This window comes from Gracilinanus agilis, chromosome 2 (assembly GCF_016433145.1).
Source record: "Gracilinanus agilis isolate LMUSP501 chromosome 2, AgileGrace, whole genome shotgun sequence".
In the NCBI taxonomy this organism is placed as follows: domain Eukaryota; kingdom Metazoa; phylum Chordata; class Mammalia; order Didelphimorphia; family Didelphidae; genus Gracilinanus; species Gracilinanus agilis.
The window spans coordinates 569,022,714-569,042,442 of NC_058131.1; the positions used below are offsets into that span (position 1 = coordinate 569,022,714).

The following is a 19,729-nucleotide window of genomic DNA, read 5'->3' on the forward strand; positions in this document are numbered from 1 at the left end:
TAGACTTTATTTTTATGCCCTGTGCTTTGCATACTGCCTGGCACATAGCAAGCATGTAATAAGATTGTTAACTCACCCACTCACTCCCTCTTCATCACATTGTCCAACATTCTGACATTAGAATTTCATTCCTTTCGGTTGAAGCTTTAATTGTTGTTAAAAGGAAAACATCCCTAGATCAGGCCTTTTTTTTTGTCTATTCTTTATTTTATTTATTTTTAACATTCACTTTTTTATTTTGAGTTCCAAATTCTCACCTTCCTTCCTGGCCCTCTCCTACCCATTGAGAAGATAAGCAATATGATAATTATTATACATGTGAGTCATACAAAAGATATTTCCATAATAACTATGTTGCAAAAAAAAGGAGGCAATAAAATTAAATTAAATTAAAATGTGCTTCAGTTTGCATTCAGAGTCCATCAGTTCTCTCTCTCTGGAGGTGGATAGCATTTTCATCATGAGTCCTTTGGAATTGTTATGGGTCATTGTATTAATCAGAGTACCTAAGTCTTTCACGGTTAATTATTATTACAATATTGCTATTACTGTGAATAATGTTCTCCTGACTCATTTCACTTCACTTTGCATCAGTTCATATAAATCTTCATGGGTTTTTCTGAAACCATCTCCTTCATCATTTCTTAGAGCATAATAGCATTCCATCACATTTAAATACCATAACTTGTTTAAGCAGTTCCCAAATAATGGGCATTTCCTAAATTTCTAGTTCTTTGCCACCACAAAAGAGCTACTATAAACATTTTGGTGCATTTAAATCTTTTTTCTTTTCTTTGATCTGTTTGGGATATAGATCTAGTAATGATATTGCTGGGTCAAAAAGTATACACTGTTTTATAGCTCTTTGGGCATAGTATAACATAGGTTCTGAACCTCTTCTGTGTTAGGGACACTTACGGCAACTAAATGAAGCCTATTTATCTCTTCTCAAATAATGTTTTTAAATGTATAAATAAAAGATATAGGATTGCAAAGGAAGTCAATTATAGCAAAGCTAAAAGTGTAATTTTTGTACCCCTAAAATTTATCCATGGACCCATTCCATAGAGCCCCTCCCAAGTTAAGAACCCCTGTAATATGGGAATAGATAGGTAACTGGCTAATTCATTAAGCACTTACTATGTACCAGGCACTGTGCAAAGTACTAGGGATACAAATTCAAGTCCTTACCCTTAGGAGCTTCTTCTAAAGAGGGAAAACAAGACATAATGGGTCACTGGGCAGCATAATAATGGAGATGATGGGGAAGAGGCTTAGAGACCTCTTCTGGTCATTAGAGACCTGCTTCTGGTCAAGATAAACACACCTATCAGACTTCAGTGTCCTGGGCAGAGACCAAAGTTCCTGTGGGGGAGCGGGAAAGGGAAGGGGAAGACCAGGATTATGGCCAAAGTGGAAGCTACATGGTATGGAGATGCCTAGAGAACACACTGCGCTATTATAAGCTCCTACTATATTAGCATGAATGAACTGGTCAGCTCATCGCTAGAGAATGAGTAATGAACTCCAGAACAAAGCAGCAGGGAGGGGAGGTTTTGATGGGGTAAAGGTAGGAAGATGAAGAGCGCTGCTTTGGATGGGGCCATAAACAGCTCAGCAGTGAGGAGTTGGGCAGCTTTAGAAAGCATCATGAGAGTGTGGGCTGAACGAAAGGAGTCATGGATCTACTCTAAAGGGGCACGCCATTGACTTCACATCTACACTGAACACTGACCCTTACCCCAGACAAACCATTTCCTAAGTTTCCCTTAGAGCTAAGACCCGCCCCCAACCCAATAGTCCTTCTAGAAAGCAAAAAGCTATTAAGCAAAAATACTTGCCCTCTGCCAGATGGCTATGGGGCTAAGCCCTCTCACTACATATGCCTAATCTATTGACAGAACCAAGCCTGTAAAATTAAATAGTCCCTAGCCAGGGAGCTCAGTAGCAGACGTTTTGAAAGTCTGGGCCCAGGACCAACTCTGGGCAAAATTGTAAAGTTGGTAAAGCTCATCTACAGTACTGCCCCCACCCCCATGGCCTTTCTGCCATCCATTGTGCATTTTCCATCCCCCCAAAAGTTCCAGTTGTTCCCCACCCTCCACTCTCTTCCCTTTCTTCTTCAAATTCTCCCTCCCTGGTATCAATCATGAGCTTTTTGATGTGGATGATTGTTTGACACTGTACTCACGCTCCTTGGGAATTTGATTTCTGATTCAAGAATGACATTTAATATAACATTTTATGGGATTCAGTGGAGGCATTTGGCAGAAGGAGGAAGGGAAATTGATGGGCAATATAATGTAATGGGATAGACTATAATGTAAAGTAATATAATATGTAACATCAGTATTGGTTATTACTTTAATACTATAATGGACTGGTTGGTTATCCATAAGTAGAAGAATAGAATACAAGTTTTGATAGGGATTGGGAGGAGAAAGTAGTTGCTCTAAGTCACTCCTTCCAGCCTTAGAATATATGAATACAACAATTTGAGTCTCCCTCTTCTAGAAGACTCAGAAAACTCCAAAGAGAAGGGGGAAATGCAGGGAGGAAAAACAGCCACCAGAGCTTAGAGAAAGAGAACTGAATTTGTTCTTTGAGGGAAAAAAGTATCACTTCCTCCATGATCTTAAGAGAAGAAAATCTTTATTTAGCACTTTTCTATAAATTATGGTGTGCTGAATCCTGTACAAATCAAGTAACCCAGATCCATGCCCTGCTCCCCCTCAATATTACTTCTAGCCTAAGACCATGATTCCCAACCATTCTCAGCACTTTAATAATCAGAGCTAGGAGAGCATGGTAGTGGTGGTGTGGTGGTGATGATGGTGGTGGTCCAGGTGGTGGTGGTGGTGGTGGTGGTGGTGGTGGTGGTGATGGCGGTGGTGGTGGTGGTGTCGGGGAGGAAGAGAAGGGACATAGAATGATGGAGGATAGAACTATGATTTTATGGGTACAGAGAACTTCTACTTCAAAGACTCCTTCTATTTATATAGTTCAGCACCTGTTGCACAATTTGAGGTTTTAGAAAGTTTCCTGAAGATACCTAGAGGATAAGTAACTTGTCCAAATCAACAAGGCAGTACTGGTCAGTGATGGCATTTAAACCTAGGAGTTTTTGACTTTAAGGCTAATCTCAAAATCCTGTGTGGGGCTAACAGGAGGCTAGATATCGTTCAAGCCTAGGTCTGCTCGCTATACATAGCCAAACTAGGCAGCCATCTATGTAGTACAACTTGAGGACAACAAAATATATCTGGCCAAATTATGTCTCCCTACCTGGGCTATTAGAAGACTTGAACTCTTTCATTTTCTTTCTTCTTTTTTCCATTTGTTATCTCTTCTCTAAAACAACAAATAATGGACAAATGTTTTATTTGATTATAAATCTAAAATCTATATAGATTGCTTATTGTCTCAGGGAGGGCAGGGAGGGAGTGAGGGAGAAAGGGAAGGAGGGTCAGAAGAAAGGAGAGAATTTGGAACTCAAAAAAAATGAGTGTTAAGAAATTTGTTTTTATATGTAATATGGGGGAAAATATTAGTTAAGAAAAGACCTGAAATATTAATATATTAATTAATATAAAAATAAAATATTATTTAAGAAAAGATCTGTGTGTGGTGATGATGATAATGATTTGAATGTAACATTGATGAGGTCATTGATGATCAAGAAAGAAGGGAAAAAGAGATTTATTAGTTGAATGGGGGGGTAGAGAGGGGAGGTCACAGTATGGATCCCTAAACAACTGGGGAATTGAAGAACAGAAAGATGTCACCTGAGGTGGAAAAGAAGTGCATAGATACACCAGGGACAAACCTGGCCAACTTCTCAATTCTTTCTCTGTCCAAGAAAGTCATGTTAATCTCACTGATACTAATACAGAGTGCTAGGATACTTTCTGTTCTGATATTCCCCTTTTCCTCTTGATCTCCTTCATTAGGAAGAGTCACCCTGTCCAATGTATCTGAGAGGAAGGATAACATGCGCCTGGGCTTGAGCCTCACCACCAATCCCAAAGACAACAGTTTTGTGGTAAGAAACACCTCTGACCTTTCTTGTCCCTATCCCCAAGTTCCTTCTGCTATCACCACCTTCAGCATCCTTCCTATACCTGAAAACCAGGAACTCTATACTGATTTAGAAGAAGTAAATCACAGATAAAAGAGTAGCTCATCTAAAAGTGAACTTCATTCAGAGAACATCTCCAAGGGACAGATAGGAAGAGCTGTAGATTCACCTTTCTCTTTTTTCCTCAAGTGTGAGAGAAAGAGGTCTGGCAGTCTCTATATCTCCTAGAAAGTATGTGGGGGAAAATGTCTTAGTACACAACCTCAAGGATCTCTGATTAAAGAGATATGGTTCCCACCCTAAGGGAATTTCTGCTATGAAGAAGGTGGCAGCCCCTACCTTGGGAAGTTCCTGGTTAAATCAGAGACAAACGACAAATACACGACCTGAAGATGTTTTCAAAGAACCATAGAAAAGGATGAAAATTAATATCCTGGAAATCATGTTCCTAAGAACCCAGGGGAACTATGTCAGGCCTTCACCTAGCCCAGAGTACAGCTTGAACTGCATCATGGTGATGGAGAGCAATGAACCCGAATGCCATGCTGGATGGCTTCAGCCCAAAGGGGTTCACTGATAACAACAAATCTAGAGAACCAGGCAGGAGTTGCGAAATTTCCTCCCATCCTAGCCAAAGCCAGGTGGTATCAAGTTCAAGTAACACAAAATAGGGGTGAGCCCAAAACATCCATGAATGACAGTTTGTAGCTCCTTCCCCACTTAGCTGCCTAGGGGTTACTGTAAGCCCAGAGAAGCTAAGCTAAGTGGGATTCATTGAGGAAAGTAGTTAGAGGAGATGAATCTTAAATATTTTGAGGATGAAGAGACACAGACATTGACACAACACAGTGCCTGGCACATAGTAGGCACTTAATAAATGTTAATTAACTGACAAAAAGAAAAGCTAAGTAGGAGCCTGGGGCAAAGTAGAGATAGAGTCAGAAAGGGAAATAGTTATACCTCTGCATAGCCTCATTGGTTCCCAGCCTTGCACATAGTAGTTGTTAGTATTTATATAATATTGTAAAGTTTCTAAAGTACTTTACTAATCTTATCTCATTTGAGTCTTGAAACAACCTGTAAGGTAGATGCTATTATTATCCTCGTTTCATAATTGAGGAAATTGAGGCTGAGAGAGGTTAAGGACTTGCTCAGAGTCCCAGAGCTAGTAAACAACACAGGTAAAACTTGAACTTGGGTCTTCCTGACTCTAAGTCCAGTGCTCAATAAAAACATGCACAGTGACTAAATGATAAATTGAAATAATAATTCTCCTGCTTGTCCCCTGCCACTGCTCTGGAAGGGAACTCCATTGAATTATAGATCATTATTTTGGGCAGAAGATGGGATTCTGAGCTTCCCTCTGAGAGCTGTTTCCAGGGAACCAGCTGATAGAGGGAAAGGCTTTGAAGAATAATCGCCCCACAAGCTTCCCAGTGAAAGGCTTCTAAACATCTTCTGGTCTTAGGCAGGTGATCTGTTAGCTCCCCTCAGGCCTTCAACACAATAGTGGAATAGAGCAGACAGTTATCTGGGAGTTCCAGACACATAGAACTATAGTAGACAGTAACCCAGGGCAGCAACCAAAGGAGGGAATTTGAGATGGAAAGAGGCAGCTCTCCCAGTTGGTACTAAAAAATACCAAAGGCTCCTAGATACACAGGCAACTCACTTCTCCAAAACCAAGTGAATGGGACTCCTCTTGCCTTTCTTCTTTACCCATTCTTCTTGGGCTGCATGGTACCTTTTGATACTTCTTAAAAGAAGCATCTGGCATACAGGGGATGATTAATACATTTTTGTTCTCTCCGCACCCCCTTTTTTATCCTCTTAGAGACTGCATTTGATGTATATTTTAATCTGATTTCAGCTGAATTCAAATATTGAGGGAAGGGATAGGTATGTAGCATTTAATTTGTCCTGCCCTGAATATCCTAGTGATGGCCCCTATCCCTAAAGCCTCTGGAGTTAGCCCTAATAGCATGCTGGCCTCCTTTCTCTTGGGCTGGGGCCTGAGTTTATGAAAAGTAGCAATAAGGATTAAGGATCCTTTCCCAAAGGAGCTTTTCTGCATCTTTGAAAGGGGGGAAATTGGGGCAGCTGGGTGGTTTAGTGGCTTGAGAATCACACCCAGAGACAAGAGGTCCTGGGTTCAAATATGGCCTCAGACAATTTCTACCTGTGTGACCCTGGGCAAGTCACTTAACCTCCATTGCCTAGCCCTTACTGCTCTTCTGCCTTGGAACTCATACACAGCATTGATTCTAAGATGGAAGGATTTAGAAAAAAAAAAAGAAACAGAAAAGAAAGGGAGAAAGTTCCAGGCAGCCACTAAGATGACTCCCACAGAACTATGGTGGCTGAAGGAGAACACTGAAACATCTGGTCCATAGAGATGAAAGCTGCCAGAAACGTGTTTGGATAAGACCAAGGAGACTTCTCCCCCTTTTTTAATGTTTTGATAACTGTTTTTCAATATAATTGGTTTGCATTGTCATCTTATAGCTTTTATTTTATGCATTTAAAAACATTATTCCAAGAAGGGGCTCATGGATTTCTAGAAAGTTGCATGCACAATTAAAGGACAGGAAATAGGATCTTTGAGAAAAAAGTAAAGGGATTAGACTTGTATATCCAGGATAAAAGAAGACTAAGTAAGGACATATTTACTTCTTTCAGTGGTTACTGAACCATTTCAACTCCACAATTATGGATTAAGCTATTAAACACCTTTGTTGTTGTTGTTGTTCTTGTGTTGAGTCACATCAGACTCTTCATGACCCGTAAACCATACTATCCATTGGGATTTCTTGTGAAAGACTTTAGAATAGTTTGCCATTTCCTTCTCCATTAAGCACCTTTCTATGAGTAAATTGGGATAGGAAAGGAGCAACTAAGCATAGTGAATAGAGGGTTGATCTTGAAGTCTGAAAGGCCTGAGTTCAAGTCCTACATCTGTCACATACTTGCTATGTGACCATGTTATTCAAGTCATTTATCATATTCTCTCCCCAATGAGAATGTAAGCTTTTTGAAAGCAGAAATTCTTACTTTTCTACTTGTATTCCTAGCACTTAGTTCCATTGTTAGCATAATAAGCATTTAATAAATATTTAATTCATTCATTCATTTAATGTCTCAGTGCCCCAGTTTCAAGACTCTTAAGTTTTGTGGGTGCAAAGGAAAGATTTAAGCAAAGAGTTAAAGGAAAATTTGAAAAGAAAGAGTTCATTTCCAGAAAGAGGGATCATGGAAGGCTTCACTAAGAAGGGAGAGCACTGCAATAAGCCTTAAAGGAAGGGTAGAATTTTGACAAGAATAGGTGAAAAAAGAGGAGGCCATTCCGGAGATGAAAAAAATGCATAGATGTCAAAGTCTGGGAGTAGTTATTCTACATCCTCCCCCAAATCTCAACCCTCAGGGATGAAAAAGTTTAAGCTATGATAAGAGAGTTCAGGAACAGGAGTGGCTAGGTGGTAGTGGATAGAGTACACAGCCTGGATTCAGGAAGACTATGTTTCTGAGTTCAAATCTTGCTTCGGATGTGTATTAGTTGTGTGACCCTGGGCAAATCACTTAATCCTGTTTGCCTCAGTTTCCTCATCTATAAAATGAGCTAGAGAAGGAAATGGCAAACCACTCTGGTATCTTTGCCAAGAAAACCCTACATAGAGTCATGAAGAGTCAGATAGCACCCAAAAAAAAAAAAGCAACAAGAGAGTTGAAATTAGACACAAGGAAGACTTCTTAACCTCTTGGGACATCAAAACTAGGAGAGATGAGCATTTGTCTTGGGCAGTAGAGGCAAGTGGCTGGGCCTGATAACCTCTGGAGGATGACTTTCCAGCTCTAAAATTTAAGAGCCTTTCCTTACACTTCAGAAGTGTAACTAATGTAGGGAGATTGGGGCTTTTCTCCAGGGTGCCAGCATAGGATGGGGTATGGTTTCCTCCCCAAAGCAGCCTTCAAACCACCCAATCTGTTTCATATAGCATGACTTTACACACTTGTCTAGCTCAGGGCCACTACCCTACTAACCTTCCTTTTTCCCATCCAAAAAATTAAGGGTATCAAAAACTCCCAGAACTTCAATTCCCTTCCCCCAAAAGCTGCCTTTCTCACCAAAACCTGTGGGTATGGAGCCTGGATGAGATGGAAGATGGCATAACTGCTCCTCTGGTTAACCTATCCCTTGTAGCTCCCCACCATCCTCTCCCTCTTTGGCGCTATTTATTCATTCCCCTGACCTCCACAACTCTTTCTGCCCCACGTATAAGAATTCCTCATTACAACCCTGTTTTGGTTCCATCTATCTAATAATTATACTTCTGTTATCTTTTGTAGGCATGCAGCCCTCTCTGGTCTCACGAGTGTGGCAGTTCATACTATACAACAGGGATGTGCTCTCGGGTCAATTCCAACTTCAGATTCTCCAAGACAGTGGCCCCAGCTCTCCAAAGTAGGTTGCTCCATAGTTTCTTTCTTGGATTGGACCTTAGACCTTTCACGGGAAGTTTGCAACTTTGATTAATTCAGCCATGACTGTGATTGGCGGGCAGAAAAAGTTGCACCCAGGGGTTTTCTCTTCTAATTGCTAACTTGCCAGGAGACCTTAGGCTAGTTGCCTGATAACTCTGTGTCTCAACAGTGACAATACTTGTCCCACAGCATGCTTATGAGGCACCAATAAGATGACTGGCACAAAAGGACTTTTAAAAAGCCCTGGATGGGGTGTGGGGGGGGGCACAGCTGGGTGGCTCAGTGGATTGAGAGCCAGCTCTAGAGACGGGAGGTCCTAGGTTCAAATCTGACCTCAGACACTTCCTAGCTATGTGACCTTAGGCAAGTCACTTGACCCCATTGCCTAGCCCTTACCATTCTTCTGCCAGAAGGTAAGGGTTTTAAAAAAATAAATAAAGTCCCAGACGGTTGTGACAATTGGTAAGTAAATCAGAGGTCCAGTGATCTAGTTGAAGAGGAAATCAATCTAAGAAAAGTTACACCAAGACAAACACCTCCTGGTGTCTAGGAATCATTTCTCTAATGGCCTAGTGTTCCCTGGAGTACCAAACCTCACACTTCACCTTTGGGGGGTTTTTTAAAGGGAATTCTAGAATATTAAAGTAGGGAGACCTCCCACCACCCACTCTTCCCCTGGTACAGACAGGCAGCTCAGATCACTCAGGAAGAAAAAGTAAGGAAAGAATTTGGGCCTTGTCTCCTGCAAGTGCAGACAGCTTGGCTCAGTGCCTTCCCATTTCCTTGCTGTTCAATATCATTGCAGAAGCCTTGCCTGCTGCCATTTTTATGGAGGGTGAGAGGATTAGCACCTTGCCCTACCCACACATACATACACCCTCCCTCTCCCTTAATAACAGGGCTCAACAAGCAGATGGAATTATTATATTAAGGAGGGAAGGGGAGGTGGAGGAAAAGGGGGGTGGCCCGCCTCAGACAGAGGATTTAGGGCAGTGAGCCAGGAGGAGTAATTGTTACCCTATAAGAAGCTTGGTTGGTAAAAGAACAGAAAAAGAGGCGATGGGTCTGCTCACACAAAGTGATGAATAATTTCCCTCTCCCTGTCCCCAAGCCCACAAAGGGGAAAAGACAGCAGGAGTGAAGGGATAGACCTCACAAAAAAGAGAGTGACTATCTCACTGGATTCAAGAAAAGAGAAGAATTCTAACTGAAAGATTCTCCTATGATCAGGCCATGAAGGTTGTGATACAGAGAAAAGAGCACTCACTGGGTTGTTCAGATCCCACCTATGCTACATGTTATCTTTATGACTTTAGGCAAGTCACTTGGCTTCCCCAAGGCTCAGTTTCCTAGTCTGTAAAATTTGGGGCTTAGACTAGATAGTCATTGAGATCCCTTTTAGTTCCATGATCCTAGGACAGGACCTGAGATCCAGAAACTCTTTTAAAATTACTTTGATAACTGTATTTCAATATAATTGGTTTCCTTTGAAATCCTATATGTTTTATTTTATGCATTTAAAAACATTTTTCTGAGAAGGGGCTCATTGGTTTTACCAAACTGCCAAAGTGGGTCTGATGTCACATATACAAGATTCAGAACCCTGGTCTAAGCAGAAAGGGCCCCTAATGCAAAGGCCTGAATCCACTGGGGGTGGGGAGAAGGGGGAGGAGGAGACAAATCCATCATGCTTGGTCAACCACAGACATGATCAAATCCTGCTTGCAGCCAGCCAGTGTAATATGAATGGCCAAGTCACTTCTCCCCACACAGAAACAGCCTTGCAGAGTTGTCTTACTCTACTTATTCCAAACTACCCTGTTGAACTGTTTTTCCCCTAAAATGAAGGGGATCAAGAACTCAGCACTAACCAATGGGACCAAAGATTGTCCCACAAATCTTACTATAATGAGAGCTGAAGTGGGCATATTTCAAAGTCTCGACAACACAGACATTATTGACATATTTGCAAGCCAAAAGCCTCATAAGGCATTGCTTTACGATAAATTGCATAATGGTATCCATTTTTCCCTGTTCCTAACAATATGGAAAAAATAAACATGTGGACTAGCCACAAATGTTTGCCCAGGGCCCCATAAATGCATTAAAGAGTCCCTGCCAAACCCTGCTGTCCAATCCCCTCAATGGAACAGCCTCCCGTTGATATGACCATGATTGGTGGAGAGGAAAGGGTAGAAGAGGATGGTGGAGAAGGCTCAGATCAAAATAAATTTTAAACCCTTGCCTTTCCACCTTAGTATCAGTTCTAAGACAGAAGAGTGGCCAAGGGCTAGGCAATTGGGGTTAAGTGACTTGCCCAGGGTCACACAGCTAGAAAGTAGCTAAGGCTAGATTTGAACCCAACTTCTCCTGACTTTAGCCTGGCTCTCTCTCTATCCACTGTGCTATCTACCTGTCTCTCAGATCATAGAATATTAAAACTGGAAAGGATCATCTCTTTATACAGAGGAGGGAATTGAGGCCCTGAAAAAGTTCAGGGAATCACAATAGAGTCAAGTCAAGCGAACGAATGCTCCCTGTGTGCTAGGATTGTGCTAATTACAAGGGGTTCACAGGCTAATGGGAGAGACAAGATACAAATAACTATTTAAGAAGAAGAAATACACAGGATAAATAATTTGGAGTTTATATTGGACATTAGCTCAGACTCCTGCTTCCCAGTCCAGTGCACCATTATTAAGACAAGGGCCACTAACTAGAGCCTTCCCTAAGTCAGCCTCATAAATTCTCATTCAAGCTCTGCCCATAATTAGTTGTGACCTCTTCTCTGTAAAATGGGAAAGGATGGCCCAGTTGAGGAAGCACCTTTTCATGGCAACCTCAGTTCTGAAGCTCACTTATCTCTGTGACTTGGAATAAGTCATTACCTCTCTGAAGCCTAAGTTTCTTCATCTATAAGATGAAAGGTTTTATAGTTAAACAATCATACATAGGGTTATAGATCTGCAAGGCACTTCAGAAGAGATGATCTCCAAATTGCTTTCCAAGTTGCATATTCTAGGATTCTATGACCCTGGGAACCTTGGGGTCCTTTGTCCTTCATCCTCAATATAGGTCAAAACTGATTTGAAATCTGTTTGTGTTGTTGGACTCTGCAACTAAAGACAGATGTGGGAGCCAGAGATGGGAGGGATGCAAAGAAGAGAAAATTCCTAGAATTTTAAAAGAACCGGAATTGTTTGGCCAGGAGGAAAGAAAACTTAATTGATCTTTAACTCTCTAAAAGGTTACTAGAGAATATCTTCTGAGAACAGGTCAATAGAAAGAGAGGAGTCTAGACTATATCAAGTGAGTTGAGACTATACCAAGAAGACTTTAGGTCACAAGTAAAGAAAACAGTTTATAACAATGAATGGGACTTGGGACTAGAAGGGATAGCCAAAGAAGACTAAGGAATCTCTTTCCCTGGGGGCATTTAAAGAGATTTAATATCCTGATATGATCATGATTTCTTCCAGGCTAGAGGAAAAGCCTCCTCCAGCCCAAATAGTCTGTGACTTGTTATAGCTGCAAATATGGTAAGTCATGAGTGTGTGTCTGTTTCCTTAGGGTGTCAAACATACATGGATATCATTATTGTTCTGGATGGCTCCAACAGCATCTACCCCTGGGTAGAAGTCCAACACTTTCTTATAAACATCTTGAAGAAGTTTTACATTGGTCCTGGTCAGATCCAGGTAAGTGTCTAAGGGTTGTATCACATTGCTGAGGGAAAGGCACCAGGCTTGAAGCCATAAAACTTAAATTCCGGTCTGAGCTCTAGTACCAACTAGAATCATGACCTTGAGCAATTCACAATTTGTGAAGCTGCAGTTTTCCTCATCTGTGAAATGGGCATAATTATACCTTCTACTCCACTTGATTCATAGGTTTGGTGTGGGGCGATTGTTCTCTAGAAAAGCCCTAGAGAAAAATCCAAAGTGTTCTTTCCAGTTCAGAAATGTCTCTTGTCCTTTCCTAGCAAGACTCAGGACTGTAATAACACACTTTTCCCAAGTCCACCAGCAGATCTGTGCTAGTGGAATAGTCCATAATCATTGAGAGGAGTCACTAAAAAGGAAACGGATCATTGAAGAAGTTAGCAAGTCATAATTACTTGGGATATTTGAAAAATCAGAGATATCAGCCTGTGAGATACACAACCCCTCCAGTTCAGAGTTCTATCTCTGATGAAGACAGAGAACAGATTGAGGAAGTTTCGATGCATTGACCTCATAGGTTAGGGCCAGACCCCCAAACATCCTAGTTTATCCTTATCTACTCTGCATGGCTCTATGAGCCAGGAATCTAGCTAACTTTTTTTTGTTTCCCAATTAACAAGCATATGTGTTGGAGTTTTTTTCTCTCTTCACCTCTCCCACTGGGGAAAAAAAAAAGAAAAGAAAAGGAAAAAGAAAACCCACATAACAAACATACAAAATCAAGCAAAACAAATTCTCGCTTTGGCCATGTACAAAAATGTCTCTCTGTATTCTATTCCCTCTCTGACAGGAGGTGGGTGACACTTTATCATAAGACCTCTGGAATTGTGGTTGATCATGACATTGATTAGAGTTCTTAAGTCTTTCAAAGTCTAAGTCTTTTTGAAACTAGTTCTAGTGCCACCTGAAACAAGAGGTCTTTCTGAATTCCCCTCTTCCTCTGGGTTTTCTGGTTAGTTTTTATAACATCTTCCCCCCCACCAAAAAAAAAAAAAAAAAAAAAAGGAAAGATAGGTTGCACAATGGTTAGAGTGCCCAGCCTGGAGAGAGGAAAACTCATCTTCTTATGTTCAAATCTGGCTTCAGATACTAGCTGAAGTGACCCTGGGCATGTCACTTCTGCCTTAGAACCAATAATACACAGCACTGATAAGGGCTTTGAGGTTTTTTTGTTTGTTTGTTTTTTAAGTTAACTCTCAGCGGTGCACTGATCAGGGATAATCCTGAAAGACTGATGACAGGGAATGGCATCCACCTCCAGAGAAAACACTGTTTGAATCCTCTTTCACGTCATTGTATTTATGGTTTTATTTGGGGGTTGTGGTTATGTGAATGTGCCCTTACAACAATGACCAACATGGAATTATGTTTTGCATGACAATAAAACTTTTTAAAAAGAAAGAACTACAAATCTAAGAAAAATAGCTTTCAAAGAAAAGTTAAAGGTAAGATTTGAACTTGGGTCCTTTGACAACATACAAAGCTCTTTGGGCACTCGATAATTAGCCTCCTTATGTAAAATGAGATTTAATTTTTATTTGTCCAAAATTTCTCTTTTTCAAGTCTTAAGGAACCCCTTGAATTCGACTCTTCTGGGATTTGGTCAACAAGTAGCAGTTCATTCCTATTCATAGCCATCCTATGGCTATAGGCTCCTCCCGGCCTGCTCTCAGCCGGTCCCAATGGGGTCTGCCCTTCTCGGGGCTCCTGGACTCGGGGGGAGGGGCGGGGGTTATCTCCACATCCTCGATCCCGGCTCAGGAGGCCCGGAGTCCGAGCAGCCGCGGGTCACGTGCTTCCCTCCCCCTCTGCCTTGCAGGTGGGCGTGGTCCAGTACGGAGAAGACGTGGTCCACGAATTTCATCTGAACGACTACAGGTCGGTAAAAGATGTGGTGGAAGCCGCCAGCCACATCGAGCAGAGAGGAGGTACAGAAACCCGGACGGCGTTTGGGATAGAATTTGCTCGGTAAAAGCTCTGGTGGGGTCACACACAAACACGCCACAGAGAACTTCCGCGGCTCCGTAAAGGCTCGCGGGGTGGGGGGCGGGGGCTTCTAGCCGCTCGCTGCCGGGAGTCGCTGATCCTAGGGCACGAGAGGGTGCCAGGACGCCTACATTCTGCCAAGATCCCATAAAGTACTGCTCCACAGTCATAATCCTTCGGTGGGCCTATCTCTATTTATATTAATATTTGCTCTAAACTTTTTATTTACGTTCTCATTTGATCCTCACAATATTCCCATTAAGTAGGCAAGTTAGAGTCAAAAAATCGAGGGCAAGGGCCATCCAATCCAACCCGTCCTTTTAAAGATAAGGAATCTGGGGCAGAGAAGGCAAGAACATACAGCAAGCATATACCACAGACAGAATTTGAACCTAGGGCTCCTGACTGGTTGCTCGGTGGATTGAGAGCCAAATCTGGAGATAGTTAGTCCTGGATTCTAATGTGGCCTCGGGTACTTCCTAGCAGTGTGACCCTGGGCAAGTCCCTTAACCCCCATTGCCTAGCCCTTACCACTCTTCTGCCTTGGAACCAATACATAGTATTGACTCCAAGATGGGCAGTAAGGATCTTTAAAAAGAAGAAAAAAAGAAAAGAATATCCTTCTTGGGGCAGCTAGGTCTCACTGTAGATAAGAGTGCCAGACCTGGAGCTGAGAGGACTTGGGTTAAAACCTGACCTCTGGCACTTCCTAGCTGTGTGGCTCTGGTCAAGTCACTTAATCCCTATGGCCTAGCCCTTGCCACATTTCTGCTACTGAACTGATAGTATCAATTCTAAGACAAAAGGTAAGGGATTGGTTTCTTTGGGGGGGAGGGGGAGACAAGGGGATAGGGGTTAAATGAGGTGGTCGTACTAATTGTCCAATAGAGGACGTTTAGGGAAGATTAGAATTTCTGGTCTGAGGGCTTTGCTGACCTCGTTTCTGGGCTTTCCTCTTTTGGTGTCTTGCCTATGAGCCCAAGAAGCTGTAACACACACAGCTGCCACACCACAGTAACACCATCAGCCAAACCAGACTGAGGATAACCCTTTGGTGAGTTGGAGTGTGTCTACACCAAGCATGTGAAGACTTCATAGGTGAATGAAAACAGTTCGTTCCAACAGCCTTTAAGGCAACTGAAGTAGGAGCCAGATGTGGAAGAAGCCACTGAATCCATGAGCGTGCTAACATGAGAAGGCATCCTGAATTTTGTCTTGCCACTGGATTTTAGGGCATTGGAAGAAAGAGTGAGGCTGATGACTGTGCCACTCTGCCTCACTTAAATCCAATTTATGCTCAAGTCAAAAGTCATCCTCAATGATGGCATTTTGGTCCTCTTCAGGTACCAAAGACAACAATCATTGTCTCACATTATTCTCCCAACACCCCTTCAAGGAAGGCGTTACTATTATTCCCGATCTGATAGATGAGGAAATTGAGATAAATAGAAGTTAAGCAATTTGGCCATGATCACACAGCCAGGAAGGGTCTGAGGTGGGCTTTGAATTTAGTATTCCCAAGTAAGACTATTCAATAAACTTTTACCCAGAGGACTTCTAACCTGGAGGCGCAGGAGGGCTCCCTCTAGGCTTCCTTTTTCTCTTCTTCACCAGCTTCATACTGGCCCTGGACTACAGTGGCCATTGACTTACTATATGATCAATGTGTTTAGCTGAAACTGGTTAAACTGGAACTCATTCTAAGTTCTTCCTCAATGAACATCTTACTTGTGTAAAGACCACACCACTGACTCACCATCAGGAGAATCTTTCTGGGCGTGGTTTTGCTAACAGTATGGATGTCTTGTGCTGAGTTATTCCAATCCTTTGACCCAGTTGTCCACCATCCTTTGCTCTGGTGATTTGTAGCACATATATAGAACCAGCCACAGGTTAGTGAGGGAGGCTGAGGTCCTGGAACTGATTTGTTCTCTGTTGAAAGCTAATTAGCTCATACCTGAATCAAACCCACTACCTTGGCCTCATTAGCACCAGACTCCAAACCCAACAAAGCCCAAACAGATGTTTAGTGTATGACTCACCAGATGTTTTGGACTACTAAAGTGGCTCATAGGGAATGCCATGGTGTATAATCTATACCTCATGCGAGGTTCTACTATAACCTGCACATTTTCAACCCCAAATTACATTATATGCCATACTTGTAAAACTAGAAAAGCCCTTTCCTCCTCCCCCACAAGGGTCTAAGAACTAGTCATAGTATATATTTTGGTGAATAAGATTTCACTGGAATAAGGTAATTTTTTATTCTAAGAAACAAGAGGGCAATATACTCTGCTGGTCCAAATAAAGAGTAGGCTTTTTTGTTTTCTTTCAAAACTGAATCATGGCCTTTAATCAGTGTATTTTCAGTGGATACCCATTTTTTATACCCTAAAAAAAAGAATTCATTTTAGGAAATGCAGCTGGTTCAGAGACAGCCTATATTTTGACCAAGACAACAATATGATCAACTCTGTTTTCTTCATAATGCTTAGCTAGGCCCCAGGCTACTAACGGTCTGAGCAATAATAATAATAATTTTGTTTGATTCAAGAAACAATGATTAATATCTACTATGTCTAAGAAACTGTCGTATGTGCTATAAATGCAAAGTGATCAAATATACAAGATCTTGCATGTCAGAAAATAAGCTTCTTAAGTCCAGGGACTGTCTCCTTCTTTAATTCATATTCCCAGGGCCAAGCACCTAGTAGGTATTTAATTGGCACATAATAGGTATTTATTAAAAACTAGCCAATATGGGGTCAGTTAGATGGCTCGGTGGATTGAGAGCCAGGCCTAGAGAGGGGAGGTCCTGGGTTCAAATCTGGCCTCAGACACTTCCTAGCTGTATGACCCTGGGCAAGTCACTTAACCCCCATTGCCTAGCCCTTAGCACTCTTCTGCCTTGGAACCAATACATAGTATTGATTCTAAGATGGAAGGTAAGGGTTTTAAAAAAAAACTAGCCAACTGAGTAGTATATGTTGTGCTTAAACTTTTCAAAGTACTTCTCTACTCATCATTTCCTTTGATGATACTAATAATCCTATGAAATAGAAAAGGCAGATGTTTTTTAGCCCATTTGACAGAGGACAAAACTATGTTCCAGACACTCAAACGTAATGTTATAGCTCAGCTCTGCTACTCTCTTTGTGACTTTGGCCAGTTGCCACAGCCATTGGGCTAGAGTCAAGTTACTTCTTCTACCTCACTTTCCCCACTCTCCTCATCCTTGCTTCTCTATTCTTTCTCCCTGTCTTGCCCAGGAATAAGGTCTATTTGAGACAACAAAGGGAGAATTTGCAAAGAGAGAATTTTTGCCATATATAATTTTAATCGAAATGCCAATTATCTGAGAAGCAATGTGATTCAGCAGAGAGGGTCAAATGACCTAGATTCTAGGTCCCATCTGTCACTTATCATCCTTAGTGGTTTATGGGGTATTTAGAGAGGACTAGCATCTCTGGTGTGAGGGCTTGCAGAGCCCTTTTCAGGGCTGCTCATCCACCTTTGGTGTCCATCTTTCATCCTGCTCTCATCTGGGGCTCCAAGAAACTGTAGCATGTGCAGCAGCCACACCCCAGTAAATCTGGCTCAGTAGACAGATTGAACTAGGTTGAGGGTACTCAATAGGGTACAAACCTGTTGGCAAGTTAGTGGATGTCCATCCCAAGTATAGAAGACTTCCTCTGGTAGAATGGATAGATGAAATCAGTTTGTTTGAATAGTCATAAAGGTGGCAGAAGCAGACCCTGGAGCTCTTAGAGCTTGGTCAGACATCAAAGATGCCAAGGTCATCCACTGCATCCCAGGCCATCATCAGTCAACTTTTGTCTTGCCACTGGACTTGGATGACTCTGGAAGAGAAAATAAGGCTAATGGCTTTGTGTGACTCTGCTTCACTTAAATCCAGTTCAAGTGCAAGTCAAGCTATCATCCCAAAATGTCATTGGTTCTCTTAGAAAAGGAAGGAAAATGGCAATATGATCCTATGAATTATAATGTATTCCTCAACCTCTCTGGGGCTATAGTTTCCTCATCTATAAAGTGAAGGAATAGATGACCTCTAAGGTTCCCCTCAGCTTTTACTCTCTATGATTCTATGACTTACCTAAGCTAACATAGTCAATTAGAGGCAGGGTTTGCACTAGAACCCAAGGCTTCTGATTCCTATCCCCATGCTTTCCCACTAGGTGGTTAGGTTGTGCAATGACTAGATGATTAAAATTGGAGTCAGGGAGACAAGTTCTAATTTGACCTCAGACACTAGCAAAGTGACCCTGAGCTTAACATCTTAACATCATGTCTGTCTCAGTTTCCTAATCTATAAGATGAGGATAATAGCACCTACTTTCCAGGGTTTGGGGGAAGGATAATATGAGAATATTTGTAAAGCAACTTGAAAACCTTAAAGCATTATATAAATGTCGTTATTTTACACATTTTAGATAAATGGGGGAGGGAATGAGGTATTCAAGCCTTCTGTGTGTACAAAGTCTGAATGTCTGCGTCTGGATAGATTCCAGAACTAAATATAAGTGGTGTGAGACTTTTCTACTCATCTGGATTTTCTGGATCCCTACTCCCCATCATTAGGGAAGATAATTAAGAGCTGACTGTGGCCAATTGACAAATAGTATGTTCCCAAGATGATTCCCAAATGCAAAGTACATCTTCTGCCATCATGGAATAATCATATTCATTTCCCTGACTCCAGTCATGACAGCCCACCACTTCTCGTTGCTGTATACTCTCATTGCTGTGTCCAAAATTGTGGGACTAAGGGTTTCCATCCTATAAAGTTGGCAACCTTTTTGTCTATGTTTCCAAAAGGAGATATTCCTAGGATGTGCTTAGATGCCCATTACTTATGGCTTCACTTCATGTCCTGCATATTATTTTTGGTTTTGTTACTTATTTTTTTAAAACCTTCACTTTCCATCTTAGAATCGATACTGCATATTGGTTCCAAGACAGAAGAGTGGAAAGGGCTAGGTGATTGGGGTTAAGGGACTTGCCCAAGGTCATGGAGCTAGGAAATGTCTGAGGCCAGATTTGAACTCAGAATCTCCCATCTCCAGGCCTGGCTCTCTATCCACTGAGCCACCTAACTTCCTCCTGTATACTGTTTTAAAATGTGATGATCACTTGAGAGACTATCTTGTTTGATAATATACTTTAAAAATGAAAAACAAGGGTGGCAGCTAGGAGGCTCAATAAAGATGGGAGGCCCTGGGTTCAGATATGTCCTCAGACATTTCCTAGCTGTGTGACTCTGGGCAAATCACTTAATCCTGATTGCCTAGCCCTTTCTGCTCTTCTGACTTAGAACTGATACTAAGATGGAATGTAAGGATTTTTTTTAAGTTAATTGATCACACAAAAAAATCAAAGGCATCACCTAGGAAACTAGTGATAAGCTTCTCTGACTCTCAGATGATAATCATAGGCTTACCAC

General features: G+C 41.7%; 1 protein-coding gene across 1 annotated transcript in view; it reads left to right on the plus strand.

Annotated features, from left to right (window-relative positions):
* The window catches only part of ITGA11 (integrin subunit alpha 11), a 229,127-nt gene that overhangs the window by 131,131 nt on the left and 78,267 nt on the right, over positions 1-19,729 (plus strand). Inside the window, exons 4-7 of the mRNA XM_044662398.1 lie at positions 3,951-4,042; positions 8,423-8,537; positions 12,128-12,255; positions 14,099-14,247. Of these exons, the coding sequence (XP_044518333.1) occupies positions 3,951-4,042; positions 8,423-8,537; positions 12,128-12,255; positions 14,099-14,247 (484 nt within the window). The remainder of the gene's footprint in view (positions 1-3,950; positions 4,043-8,422; positions 8,538-12,127; positions 12,256-14,098; positions 14,248-19,729) is intronic.